The sequence below is a fragment of the Caloenas nicobarica genome, chromosome 15, assembly GCF_036013445.1.
Source record: "Caloenas nicobarica isolate bCalNic1 chromosome 15, bCalNic1.hap1, whole genome shotgun sequence".
NCBI classification, from domain to species: domain Eukaryota; kingdom Metazoa; phylum Chordata; class Aves; order Columbiformes; family Columbidae; genus Caloenas; species Caloenas nicobarica.
The window spans coordinates 17,227,183-17,241,169 of record NC_088259.1 but is presented as its reverse complement, the minus strand read 5'-3'; the positions used below and the strand labels follow the sequence as shown (position 1 = coordinate 17,241,169).

The window sequence follows — 13,987 nt, the reverse complement described above, 5'->3', positions numbered from 1 at the left end:
TAAGTCATTAATGGTACCTGCTATTTAAAACGTACCGTTGCATGCATCTTCTTGTTCTTTCACAGGTACGAGGAGTCCCCAGTCTGTGCAGACTGCCCGCCCGCCTTTCTCCAGAGCCGTGTCTTTGGACAGCCCGGTGGGCTCAGGTGCTCCAGTGAGGAACGTCAATGCGTTCTCCATGTTACAAAAGCAAAACTTGATGGGTGGAAGTCCAAGAATGATTGAAAACCAGGAAAATTTTGGAGCAAATCTGGGTTCGTTGATTTTCGTACAAATAGACCTCATTGTAAAGGAAAAAGCTTTATGTAAAACATGTTGCGAGATTATAATACGAGTTTTGGTTAGATGAAACCTTAACGTTAAAGAGTATTAATTTTATCATCAGCATATAAATGCTTTTTAATTATTATCACTAGCAAAAATTATAAGAACATAACTGTTTACCATCTGTGTATTTATTACCAGTACTGTGTTTAGTAGTTAAATTATTTTTTACTATTTTGAGTTTTGAATTTAACATATGTTTTCAGTAGATAGAAGCAAGAACAGGTCACGATGGCAGTCAGTCATTAATATTTTAAAATATACTTAGATTAATATAGTTGTTTGATTTAGAACTTGGCATGGTAAGCTGTAGATACTTCTGTAGGAGTTCAGTGAATTGCTCTGCCATTGGCAGGTGTCTTTGTTGGTAAAACAAAACCCCATAAAAATAATTCTATTACCAAAATGTGTAATGTATGCTATGTGAAAAATTATTGTGTTTTCTGGCGTTCATGACAGGAGGTGCTCCCAACAGAAATGTCGCTATGAGTCAGCACCAGGCAGGAGACTGGGGTTTGCCGAGCTCCAAGGTGAGCAGAGGGGAACCTGCTGGTTCTGCTTCCATGGGGAGACCAGCCGCCGAGTTCAGCGCGTCCCTCCCCAGACCCGCAGCCGGCGGCTCCGTGTCCGGGCTGCCCGTTCGCTCCAACAGCATCCCCGGAACACGGCCAATGCTGCAGCAGCCAATGATTCACATGAGTAAGTTCTTCACTTTTTATTGTTCCATTCAGCACAATTTCACTAGTTCCTTATTAGGCATTCATTGTCAGAATCTTTTTGGTTTTGGTAGAATATTAGCTTTCCATCCTAAGGTTTTCTGAGGTAAAGACTCTTGTTCCCTGACTGGGACATCTGATGATTTTTTCGTGTTCTTTTCATTTTCTTCTGGTGATATCCGTGTGTTTCATATGCAGGTAATTATGCTGAGTCTCCAGATTTTGAGGGATAATTTCTGTGTATTTCTTTAGTGAAGTACTTCTCTGCTAAATTCCAGGAACTAAATGCCATCTGTGATTATACGAGAGTATGCTGGTATTCTGATTAATTCATTGTACTTTTTGTTTGTTTGTTTGCTCTTAACTTCTTGGTAATCAGGATTTTTTAAAGCTTTTTCTTGAATACTTCAAAATTCTCACATGGAGTATTGAAATGTCATATAAAACCACATAGCAAATACAGGTTCTTTTTTAAGTATTCATGTTTGCATTGGAGAAAATAAGCTGAATGTCTAAAATCCAAAGAGAGTATTAAAGCCCGTACTTTTTTTCTGGTTTATATCTCTAACAAAAACGTCCTGTCTAATGTGCAAATGCGGCTTGCTCAAAAAGGGCTGAAATAGGCAGTGGCATTCCTTTTTCCTTTTTCATCATGGAAGGCTAGCAGGGCTGTTACCAGTTCTCTAGACAGACTGACTGTTTCAGTGTGACATGTGGATAGAAGGCTAGATCAGGAAGAAATTTTTGTAATCCAGACAGAGTTGGAATTCTGCAGCTTAGCTTCCTAGAAATGGTTATTGCTGGGTGATTCCTACAAGTAGTGGAAAATAATGAGGTGACACACACTCTCCTGTGCGGTGCTGTACATCTCTGAACAGGCAGGAGGAAAGCTGTACTCACAGAGAGTAAAATGCTGTTATGTACCTTGTTTCTTTTGATTTTCACCTCATTTGGAATTTAAAATGCCAAACGTTGGTGATGTCACTATGACAAGGTGTATTTGCTGGTACCCAGATTTCACTGGCTAGAAAACTCTTTTTTTAGGATGTAAAGTTGCTGTATCTGTCAAGTTCCTGGTTTAAGGGTTTAAGGATTAGAAACAGCAATTCTGCTTTAGCAGGGTAGCAGCTTTAGCTAACTGTCATGTTTAAATCTGCGGTCTATTCTATTTCTGAAATTATCTTGAGTGTGAGTTGTGTATGTATGTATACCCTTTAAAACACGCTAATGGAAGGCTTGTGAAGCTGCTTGACAATTCGTGTGATCATCCACAATGCTTTACGTGACCGTTGGGAGAGCAAGATGATACTTCTTGTTTTTAAAAGTTGCATGAATGTTTTACCTTGCAGGGCCGAATGAGATAAACATCGGCATGGGGGGGAATCCGTATGGACAGCCAGGACCATCTAACCAGCCCAGCTCGTGGCCTGACAGCATGCTGTCCATGGAGCAAGCATCGCGGGGTTCGCAAAACAGGTAGAACTGGGGAAGGTTTTAAGATAAATTTAAATACAACTGCTCACTGTATGTAAGAAGAATTTAAGACCTGGAAAACAATTAATGTAGCACACTGAGCGGGGATAACAGATTTGAGTAGGAATGTGTTTCCATTTCTGCTGCTGTCTTCTCATGATGTGACACTGGGTATCTTTTAACCCAGCTCGACAAAACGCATTGCTAACAAATCAATCCTTGAGTTGGGAGTCACAGAGAAAAGAGGTGGGAAAATCTGAGAATCCTGTCTCTGTATCACATGCAGAAGCCAGGAAAAAAGAGAGTTTACGTGTGTTGAAGGACGTATGGCAGTTGACTGGACACTCTAGGACCTAAATTTGGGACTTTTAGTTCTTAAACCTTACTTCAGTCTTCTGAGTGATTATAGTACTTAATCATCTCCAGGTCAATATATGATATATGCCTTTATAGTCCATAATGGTTGTAATGTGTTTGTATTTATAGACAATTAGTTAGAAACTCTTTGGATGACCTCTTATGTCCTGCACCAAGTATGGAAGGCCAGAGTGATGAAAGGGCCCTTTTGGATCAGCTGCACACATTGCTGAGCAATACGGATGTCACAAGTCTGGAAGAAATCGACAGAGCATTAGGAATTCCTGAGCTTGTAAACCAAGTAAGTAAACAGAGATCTTGGTCATTTATTTTCCAAAAACCTTATTTTTTTTTACTTGAAAAGAAAGTGAAGAGAACCTCCTCACTCTGTCCTCCGTACTTCATGTCTTCATTCTCCTAAACCTGCCTTTGGAAGCATCTATGTTGAGTAGTGATTTTCGTTGGAGAAGCTCAGTATTGGTTACATTTTTTTGTGCATTACAAAACCATAAAATGGCATCTTCTTACCTAAGTTTATTGTAATATGCCTTGGTATATAGTGGATGTGGGTTTGTTTCACTTTGTTTGTTTTGTGTTTTTTGTTTGTTTGGGAGGTTTTTTTGGGGGGTGTAAATCGTTATAATTCTGTAAGCAGAGAATCTTGTTGGGTTTCTTCAGTCAGCTGAGCTTGGGTTGTGAGATTCGTGACTGGCAGTGAGGGGTTAGTGAGTCGGACATTTCCATCTCCTCCAGTTCCAGCTTGAATTTGCATGGCTAGCAAATAGGAACAAGCAATTATAAGAATAATTTGGAACTTGCTAAAAACGACAAAATCACACTGTCATTTGTACAAATAGCAGTTTAAAAGTGCAGAAGGGTGTGAATAATGATACCGATCTGCCTATGTAAGTAAGCAGTGTGCAACAGAACTGATTTTTAAAAAATTATTATTATTTAAAAATTTTGCTATTTCATTTGTCTGGAGACTAATAGTAATCTGTTCATGCTCTTCCTACCCAAGAAGCTATTGACTGTTGTATGCTGTGTTAGATTTATTGTTTCTTTAAGAATTCCTACTCAAAGAAAATATACTACTACTGAAAACATCTTTTTATCTGTTGAAGGGACAAGGTTTGGAAGCCAAACAAGATTCATTTCAAGGTCAGGAATCTTCAGTTATGATTGACCAGAAGCCTTCGTTATATGGTCAGCCCTATCAAGGGCAGGGGGCAGCAATGCCAGGAGGTTTTAGTAACATTCAGGGACAACAGCCATCCTTTAATTCGGTGATGAATCAGATGAGCCAGCAGAGCAGTTTCCCAATTCAGAGCATGCATCCCAGAGCAAATGTGATGAGACCTCGAACCAATACACCAAAGCAGCTCCGCATGCAGCTCCAGCAGAGGCTTCAGGGGCAGCAGGTAATCTTTTGTTCTTGTATTTACACTTCCTTCTTGTTTCAGAATGGAAGAAAGTGCACACTGAATTGTGTTGCCTCATGAATATGAAAATTGACATTACAGCAGATGATTGAAAGGACAGATCTTTCATTTTGACTGTGCTTTTCACGCTGAGCGCCTAATGGCTGGAAGAGTGAAAGAACCTTTATTAGAACAAGCGTTTCTCCTTCATCAGCCTCCTTAGCTACCGATTGCATCAGCTCCTGCAGCATACAACGTTATTGCTACTTAGAACAGGACTCTGGTGTGATGTAGCTCTGGGTGATCTCTTTATCCGTGTTAAGGTTTAGTATTTTTTTCTGAATTTCACTGGTATCATTAAATAGGCAGCTGCATTTCTCCTGTAAATCTAAAGTTACTTCTTTTTCACTGTGTTTTCTAACTGATCATTTGGGCTTATTGAAATACTGGTTTGCTTTCCATTTATTGATTTGATGTCATTTTAGGTATTTTATTAGGGTGAAAGGTAAGAGAGTAGATAAGCCACAGACCTTAACAGTAGGTCGAAAGCACTGCTTAAAAATTGCTGCATGATTTCAGCATTGAATTCCCCATGTGAAAATGCAGTCCTGATATCAAATACAGTGTAGAAATAAAACTTGAAAGAAACTGAGATAGTGCTGTGTGACATGGAATGACAATGTTTAATACTTAGGAAATACTCTTGTGGTGCTTCTGTGACACTAGTTCAATCTGTGTGGCTTTGGAGGTTTGTGATGGAGAGGAAAGCAGATAGAATTTTATTATTTTAAGCAAAGCTAGTGGTTATACTCCTCTGTCCAAAACATGATTTGGAACAAACAGTCTGCTCTATATTTATTCTTAAAAAGTGCTAATTTCAGGTGAAGAAAAAAAATAAAGCAAATTAGTGCTGCACTGTGTGGAGGGTTTTTCTTTCTGTGTGTGTTTGAGCTGCTCAACCAAATAATTCAATATTCAGGTACATCAAACGAGGCAAAAATTAACCATTGCACTTTATCGATTCAGGAGGTCTGTAAAGAATGGGTTTTGGAGGAGTTGCCATTACTTTGTTCAGATACTAGTATTTCAAGCTAATAGTGTTAAAATATCTTTTTCCAAGTTTATGAATCAGACCCGTCAAGCGCTTGAAATGAAAATGGAAAATCCAGTCAGTGGCAATACCTCAGTGATGAGACCAGTCATGCAGCCACAGGTGGGATCACAGGTAAGCAATGATTACTAAATAGACACATCTTTTACATATCTGTTTAGAATATGGATCTTTTTTCATGGTCCCACAGCATTCCTTTTTCCCCTGTACCATTTTAAAAAGTACTTTTTTTAACCTCTTATTCATGAGATTTCAGAGGGATTTGTTCCTTAGGTCATGCTATCACTACAGTGTGCCAATAGTCTCTTCCATGTAGGATATGGCAGCTAATCTACTTTATCACTGTTTAGCACTAATGACAACCTAATGAAAACCTTTGATATTTGGATGATTTTTGTACTGGCTATGGGTTTTCTTAACTTTCTGTTCTGATAATGGATATGCTGGGTCTTAGAGAGAGTGTAGGGGATTTGATTGACTCTTGACATGATTTCATTTGTGAAAGTGTTTTCTAATATGATTTTTCTTTTCTCTGGGGGATAGCAGCAAGGTTTTCTTAATGCTCAAATGGTGGCTCAGCGTAACAGGGAGCTAATAAGTCATCATTTTAGACAACAGAGGATGGCAATGATGATGCAGCAGCAACAGCAACCTCAGGCCTTCAGCCCTCCACCAAACGTGACAGCCTCAGGAAGCATGGACAGTGCTTTGGCCGGCCCTCCAATGGCTCAAGTTCCTCCACAGCAGTTCCCCTACCCACCTAATTATGGTACTGGTACTAACATGGCTTATTTTGTCTGTCTGTTGCTCTTTTCACTTTCTTCATTTATTATTAATCCAAACTACCTAAATTCCAATCATTCTAAAAAACCAAAAATAATTCTACAATAAAGGCTAACTTTTTCCCTTACTATCATTGCAAGAAGATAAACTTGCAAGTACTGGGTGATGATAACTGTATTGTCTATCCTTCATCTTTTAAGGAATAAGCCAACAGCCTGACCCTGCGTATAGCAGAGTATCAAGCCCTCCCAACCCAATGATGTCATCAAGAATGGGACCCTCCCAGAACCCCATGATGCAGCATCCTCAGCCAGCACCAATGTACCAGTCCCCTGAGATGAAGGGCTGGCCCTCAGGAAGCATGGCCAGGAGCAGGTGAACTGCACACTTACCGTCTGAAGCTCAAAAAGTGTCTTTAATTTTGTTGACAGTAGAAGCCATGTAAAATAGCTTGTAGTAGGAAAAGAAGAGGGAAAAATAATTACATCTCTAGTCTCTGTATTGCCCTTGATCCTGCTCTGGTTTACGAAATAGACTGATTAAATGTAACTTATGCTTATCTCCATTTGTTCACATGGGACCTCTGCAATCTTTGTAACTGAAAGCAACATTCAGTCTTTGAATATTGAAAAAATAACTTGGGAGGTGAAATATGCAACTTCAGAATAGTATTACAAAGGACAGTACAGCCTTAACAGAAGCCTCCAAAAAGGTTAAATAGGAAATACGTATGCATGCTTCTTTGTGTATCGAAAAATTCAGAATTCCTTTGGGAGGGAAATTTCTGTTCCTACGTTAACAGGTATTAGGTAGAAAGAAGTTAATGTAAAAATAGTTGTATCTCACACATTGACAGCTGGTGCAGGGAAAGCAATATATAAATATGTAAAGTTCTTGGAAGGTAATTTGATTTGTCCTTTTGTGCTTCAGTTTCCCACAGCAGCAGTTCAGCCACCAAGGTAACCCAGCAGCGTACAGCATGATGCACATGAACGGCAGCAGTGGCCATATGGGGCAGATGAACATTAGTACCATGCCTATGTCAGGGATGCCTATGGGTCCAGACCAGGTCAGTTGTACATAAAGAAAAGATCTGTTGACTCTTTTCCCATTGAATACAATTTGCTTCAAGCCATTCCTCTGGCTTAATCTTGTTCTCAGTTATCCTGTTTGTATTTACATCTGTGGACCTACCATTTGTATGTTCCAAGAGATACCTTATTTTTTATTATATTTAAATCAAATCTATGATGAACCCAAGCTGTAGGCTATGATTAGCTGCTGACTTTGAAGCATTATAGGTACGATCACGGCTTAAACTGCAGAAAGGATGCTTAAATACTTCCGAGCCTGGAGAAACCTCCAGGAAGCAAAACACAGAGACTAAGAAAAGCATCTTCAGCAGACATAAAAGATTATCTATGATGGCTCTCGTGAGTCAGCCCAACAATCCTGGTAGCACAGGATCCTCCTTCTGGCAGAAGCTGCTGCTGCCTCTTACCCTTTTAACACCTTAGAATAGCTGGTGTGTGCATAGCAAGAAACTATGGAAAATTTAGGCCCTTAATTTAAGGGAAAAATGAGCTAATAAGGCACTGCACAGAAGGCTGAAATACTATTTTTGCTGTAATCTTTTCACAAAATACCAAGGGATGAGCAATGTAATACTGAGATAAGCTAAATTTATTCAAGTAGAAAGTACCTCATGAAATCTTGTCTAAGGTACCTAAGGAAGCAGCCAAAGTAATCGGGAGTTCTGAGGGATAGTAAGGTATTGGAGGATGTTGATATAACAAGTACCTTTATAAAGAGGGGAAAATGGAAATGAAAGCAAAATATCACATTCTCTAAACCAGCCTGTCATACAGTGAAGATACTCAACATGTTTAGGAAATTCTGGGACAGCATTTCTTTTCAAAATGCAGTATGTTGACCAGTTTTTTTCAGCAAAGGTGTTTTTTTATTTTCTCTGTTGATTATTTCTTCTCTTCTTTAACAGAAATACTGCTGACGCCTAGAACCGTATCTTCAAACAAGAATGCGCTGTATTAACGATGCACTAGTATTATAAAGGAAAGCTACGCATTCTTCACCGCAACTTGTGCTGGCCTTACAGAAATAAGTGATTTTTTCCTGTTAATCACCATGATGTCCTAAGTTACTTCATTCAGAGGAAAAAAAAAAAAAAAAAGAAAAAAGAAAAAAAACCAGCAAAAATACATTTTAGTAGAAGCAGTCTCTGTATTACTGGATATTGTGGTGTACAAAAAAGGTCAAATATTTTTGGCACTCTGTCTCCAGAAATGTGAATTTGGCGATGGTGTTTGCATAGCTGGGCCGGGCAGACTCCTGTGTGTGTTCACCACAGCTACCCAAAACCCCTGAGCTACAGGCAGACAAACGTGCCTGGAGAAGTCATGGTGGTAAGAATTTTCTGATTTCTCTAGTAACAACATCTGACAGAGAATGTAGTTCCTAGCCTTGACTCTTTTATATTAATTCCTGAATATAAATGCTGCTTTTAATCTCTTACCCCCCAGAGTCAGGATTTCCCAAGCAGAGTAGCAGTGCAAAATGAATTGGCACATACTAGTCCAAAATCCTGTGCATTGAAGCCGAGGGGTAAAAAGAGAGGATAATAAATTTAGATTATTTAAACACAATTGTGACTAATATTTACATATTGGTGTGCAGCTGAGTGCACTTTATAAAAGACTATATAATGGATTCATGCAATATCTCTGATAAGGACTTAATATGAAGGTAGGGGTGTACTCGTGTTCCTTCTCAAACACAATCTCTTAAGAATTATTTGAAAAGACTGCACAATGTAACGTTTTCTGTGTATGGAAATTAGAGCAATAATCTTTCATCTTTTTGAAAATAACTTCAGAAAACTCAAGGCAAGGCACTGCAGTCTGAATCAGAATTTTGCAGTCTTTTTGTGAATAAATTTTGTAAATATGATCTTTAAGATAATGTATTATATATATGACTTTTGTAGGTCACTAACTCATTTTTGCAGAGTTTGTGAAGCTAAATATTTAACAAAATTGATTTCTGTAAACTCAGTGTAGTTGAGGTCCAAATAGTTGTTTTTTTTTTTTTAATCAAATTTAATGACGTTGAAGCTGGGTGACTTTGGCCCACATCTTTCTCTTCTTTGGTCTTCAACACTTCATTTATTTTTACATCTTTAACATATAGCTTTTTATAAAAGACCAGTTGTTAAATGCTTTCTCCACCTGTGAGCACTTTGTTAAATTTCTTTTTACATAAGGCAATTTGACAAAAGGCTCTGCATTGTAAGATGTTATGACTTGTCATGACTTTCTATAATATGTTGCCTTTTCAGTTGATGAATCTGAATTGTGTCTTTTTTGGTCAATTTTAACAAACTCTAAATGCTCTTCAAAAAAGTTCGTCTGTTGCAAAATATTTCTTGTTACATGACCTCCAGAAATGTTTAAGGACCTGAAGCCACAATTTAACCAAACGTCTGCACCTCATTGGGTTGTTCTAATAGTCATGAATGTATTTTCTGAGCAGGTTTCTCTCATATCAGTATTTAAGCCTGGTTACAAATTTATTCATATTATTTGCTGATAGGTTCCCTCCTCCTCTATTTTGGTTCCTTGAAATGAAAATCCCTTTGCAGTTTTTCCAGTTTCAGGCAGTTGCAAGTCAAGCCTCTAAACTTCCATAAGGGATGACACAGAAATGTTTAAGATTTGTGGTGCTTTTGTTCTGTTGTTCACTGTGTAGTGGAAAACTGACTTCTCCTACGTGAGTAAAAAAAAATTATCAGTGTTCTTGATTAATTCTTCTTGGTACTGTAAGCTAGAGGTGGGTTTATTGTTCAGAATATTCAGTGATCTTCCATTTTAATAGAAATAACTTTAACAAGAAATATTCTCAAAAACTCAGCATACAGCCAGTTCTGTTCCAAAGGGAACGTAGATTCAGTCCATCTACTTTATGGAACCCTGGCTCTGCAGTTAGGACGAGGTATATTGATTAGGTGATAGTATTTATTTGAAACCTTCAGTCTGCTTTTAAAAGCCTAAGGAACTTACTCAACAAATAGATACATTCTAAGAAACAAAAAAGATGTAAGTCCTGCCTACTGAAGTTGAAAGACAACAATCCTTTGGTTTTTATCTCAGAGTAGAACAATCTTTTATACTTTGTAGTTGTTCATTACATTGATGGAAACTACAAGCCCTGCCTGCTTTCATTAGGTGAGCTCTTAGACTATAACTGATTTTATACATCATGCCCTTTTCATTTTTTTTAATGAGTGATTCTATTTATACATCTATGTATAACTGGTACCTGAGTGATGTTATAAAGGATCATCATTTTCTCACCTGTGTTTAGAATGTTGGAGCTTTCCAGTACCTACATTTGCTGAATCCAAAGATTTTTAGTTTAAACTTGATTAAGGGGGAGGGGGAGGATATTTAAAAAGCATTGATGGCATCTTTCTGGGCAGCACAGATCCTGAAAAACTGCATCTGGTTGGAAGATCTTACCTACTGCAGTAACTAAAACTGACCTTCACATCTGGTGACATTTAATATCTCCACCAATTCTGATTTAGTTCTATAGCAGCAGATTTTTCTGAATGTTTTTGAAAAACAACCTGTGTAACATTTTTCAACAGTAATAGAACAATTAGCAAGCACAACCACCTCTGATCACTGCTGCATAATGAGCTGCATTTTTGCTACATGCCTCTGTTACTCTTTCAATCACAGAAACCATGTTTATATAAAATTTCTACGTAGTATTTTCTTCCAATCTTGGCCTAAAATACTGCTTTTAAAGTTAGAAAATCGGGACCATTTTTCAGTCATAAAACAAAACTATTTGAATGTTGTACCAATTAGCACGCATTTTATTTTAGAATTTATGTGCAGACTACCAGATGACAGAATGATACAGCAAGCATGAGATAATGTAATTCTGAGAGCAATATTTTAAAAAATTCTCAGGAGAAAGCATACAGTATTGAGAATTGCATTTAAGTTTAGTTTACATTAAGTATTGCTTGAAATATCTGTATCTTTATGTTGCAAAACAGAAAAATCATGGGGACTGATTTAGAAGAGAGTTGGTTGTAAGGTATTACTGCTCTTCTGATTTTTGTGTTTGGATGTTAATAATAATGTAAATAAAGGTTTCTATTTAAAATCAGAACTTGGTGGCATCCTGTATTAGCCGTCTAATGCTTCAAGGCTGATAGCCGGATCCTAGAATATTAGGTCAGAGGAAGTCCAGTGCCATTACTAAGGAAACTTAATGTGTAGCAGATGATTTACATTTTTTCCTAGCTGGCTGTAAAAGTGAAGGGAGTAATAACTTAGACCTTCCACCTATGAGACCTTTGCAGCAATTGAAGTTGCACTGACGCTGAGTGGAATTTATGTCTTTTCCCACTGCAATAGCAGCAGCCCGAGCAGAGCTGCAAGAAGAGGTGGGAGCTCTCCCTGTAACTTGGCACCAGCTGGCCTTCCATAAAATAACAGTCCCACAGCTCAGTATTGTGGGTAAAGGCTCATGGTAACTTTTCAAGCTCCTGCCTGACACACAACAGGAGCGGTAACACGGGCCACGCAGGGTTTGATAGTCACACCCTCATCCCGTCAAAGGTTACAGGCTGAACACGGAAAAGGTAAGTGCACACTTTTAATCTAACCTAGTTAGTCTTTCTCCATACTCATAGGGAATGGTCGACAGCTAACGCTTTGCTCTGGAAAGCACCAAAAATGTGTTTCTATTGGTGAGTTTATATGCGGTATTTTTCACTTATTTGTATTGATCCAGGACATCAGCATCTAGCAGATGTGTCTTTGATAATCTGTGAAATCTGTAACAGGTTATAAACAAAATCTATGGCTAGATTAAGACAGACTATCAAATATTATTTCCATAGTTAAGAAAAAAACTTGCAAGGACATTTTGGTAAGTGTATTTGACTTATTCCTGTGTGATGCTCAAGCCCAATTTTACTATGTAGCACATACCACAAAAGACCCCACTGAGGGTTTTTTTTTCTCCATTTCTAAATTCAAGTATATTTTTTGCGTATGGGTGTGTGGTACCAGCTATTTGTATCCCTTCTGAAGTAATTCCACATACATTTCCTAATGTGCAAAACCAGGAAGGGTATCAAAATAATTTCCATGATACATTTTCGTGTGTTTCTAGAAGTGCAAGTTTGTGTTTTGAAAAAAAGTACCTCTTGGATAAGAGTGAAGGCCACCGCTGGTCCAGTCTGTCCTGGGCGCTCCCTCCTGCAAGGGCCTTTAAAACAGGTAGCAGATTAACGTGAACAGACTTAAAAATACAAATATCACCGCTAGTGCCTGTACTACAATGCATTAAATAAGGTCTTTATGAAAATACTCAAATTGACTGTGCTTCCTTAGTAAAATCATGGTTTTTTTCCTTTTAAAAGCCTTTGAACAGTAACTGTCATTCAGAACATCTATGTTTTTGTAGACTGAACTAGAACTAGGTTATTCTTTATTTGCTACAAGTATTGAACTAGCTGCCTTTTTAAAAATGAATGTAAAAGTTATACTACTAAGCAAATGCTGCTTTCTCAAAGGAATTGTTTTGGTTTTGAACATACAATAGAATATTACCACGTAAAAAAACTTCATACAAATTTGATTTCATTAAAATTTAAGATGTACATTTACTGAAATTTTTCAGTACTTTTAAAAATGGATAAATTCTGAAATCTACTGTGCAACATTAAGTAACATTTTGAGAAATGGTGTGTGGGCATTCCACTCTTTTTATTAACAAAATTCTTCACAACCTGAAGGAATTCATTTTCAAACAGTATATTGATCAATATTTACATAACCCCTCCAAGAATCTGGCGTCCTGTTAGTCAAGATTTTCTCTGATTTTCCTAGAGGTGTCAATAGGATGGACAAGTAGACGTGGAATTAAAACGTATCCTCAGAGCAAATTTGAGAAATATCCCGGTGTTGAGAACACTCCATGCTGCTCGCTTCAATTCCCAAATCTCTTACAAGCTCTTTTGCACCATTACCTTTGCCCCAGATAGAAGCAAAAGCATCCATGTGTTCTCAGTCTTGCTTTAGAGTTATACTTGGCTTTGACGTTTTTCTCATGACATCTGAAGATACAGTTGAACTGAAAAACGTTTTAAGTTCCTTTCCGCTGTCTTTGTGTACGCTCTGCCCCCGGGACGCGGATCCTCGCTGGGCTGCGGCTCCTCCTCTGTCCGGCCCTGGGTGTCGGTGGTGTCGTCTTGGAGCAAAATGCATTGTGGAGCAGGTGAGGTATCATCCAAAGCAAAAAGCAGGTACGATAGTGGATTTCAGACACCTGTACTTTTGACAGCATTTCCTGTATTTCATTGCATCTATTTAATTCACTCACCAGTGCAAACATTCTATCTATTTCAGCCTCAAAGTTTATCCAGCCCTCCAGGCTAACAGTGTCATTCTTTCCGAAGTCATACGCGGTTCCATTTAGTCTGTACATGGACTCAAGTTCTGGCAGTTTGTGTCCTCGTGGAGCTGCGGCGGCCGGGGGAGGTTTAGCCCTCCCATCCTTCCCACAGTTGTCCTCTTTAAAATAAAACAAACACAATCCAGTGTATAACATTATAGTAGGAAGTACTTAGAAATATATTTTTAATGGTTCTATACAGGAAAAAAACCAATTGAAACACTGTAGACCACCTATAAAAATACAGCAGGTATATCACAGCAACAATCCAACTATGTCTGAAACGTCAACCTGTACAAAACCTT

General features: G+C 38.2%; 2 protein-coding genes across 11 annotated transcripts in view; one reads left to right on the top strand and one right to left on the bottom strand.

The window, feature by feature from the left end:
• The window catches only part of NCOA3 (nuclear receptor coactivator 3), a 78,241-nt gene extending 66,854 nt beyond the window's left edge, over window positions 1-11,387 (top strand). For 5 of the 7 annotated variants that reach the window (XM_065645791.1, XM_065645792.1, XM_065645794.1 and 2 more), the window contains 10 exons: window positions 66-254; window positions 784-1,023; window positions 2,390-2,516; window positions 3,000-3,171; window positions 3,995-4,291; window positions 5,412-5,516; window positions 5,946-6,171; window positions 6,386-6,560; window positions 7,116-7,254; window positions 8,185-11,387. In XM_065645791.1, coding sequence (XP_065501863.1) covers window positions 66-254; window positions 784-1,023; window positions 2,390-2,516; window positions 3,000-3,171; window positions 3,995-4,291; window positions 5,412-5,516; window positions 5,946-6,171; window positions 6,386-6,560; window positions 7,116-7,254; window positions 8,185-8,196 — 1,682 coding nt within the window. In that variant the 3' untranslated portion in view covers window positions 8,197-11,387. Of the gene's footprint in view, window positions 1-65; window positions 255-783; window positions 1,024-2,389; window positions 2,517-2,999; window positions 3,172-3,994; window positions 4,292-5,411; window positions 5,517-5,945; window positions 6,172-6,385; window positions 6,561-7,115; window positions 7,255-8,184 lie in introns of those variants that run through there. The other 2 variants (XM_065645796.1, XM_065645797.1) reach the window with 2 other exon arrangements.
• Window positions 11,073-13,987, bottom strand: part of SULF2 (sulfatase 2) — a 137,462-nt gene continuing 134,547 nt past the window's right edge. For all 4 annotated transcript variants that reach the window (XM_065645799.1, XM_065645801.1, XM_065645800.1 and 1 more), the window contains one exon: window positions 11,073-13,801. In XM_065645799.1, coding sequence (XP_065501871.1) covers window positions 13,771-13,801 — 31 coding nt within the window. In that variant the 3' untranslated portion in view covers window positions 11,073-13,770. The remainder of the gene's footprint in view (window positions 13,802-13,987) is intronic.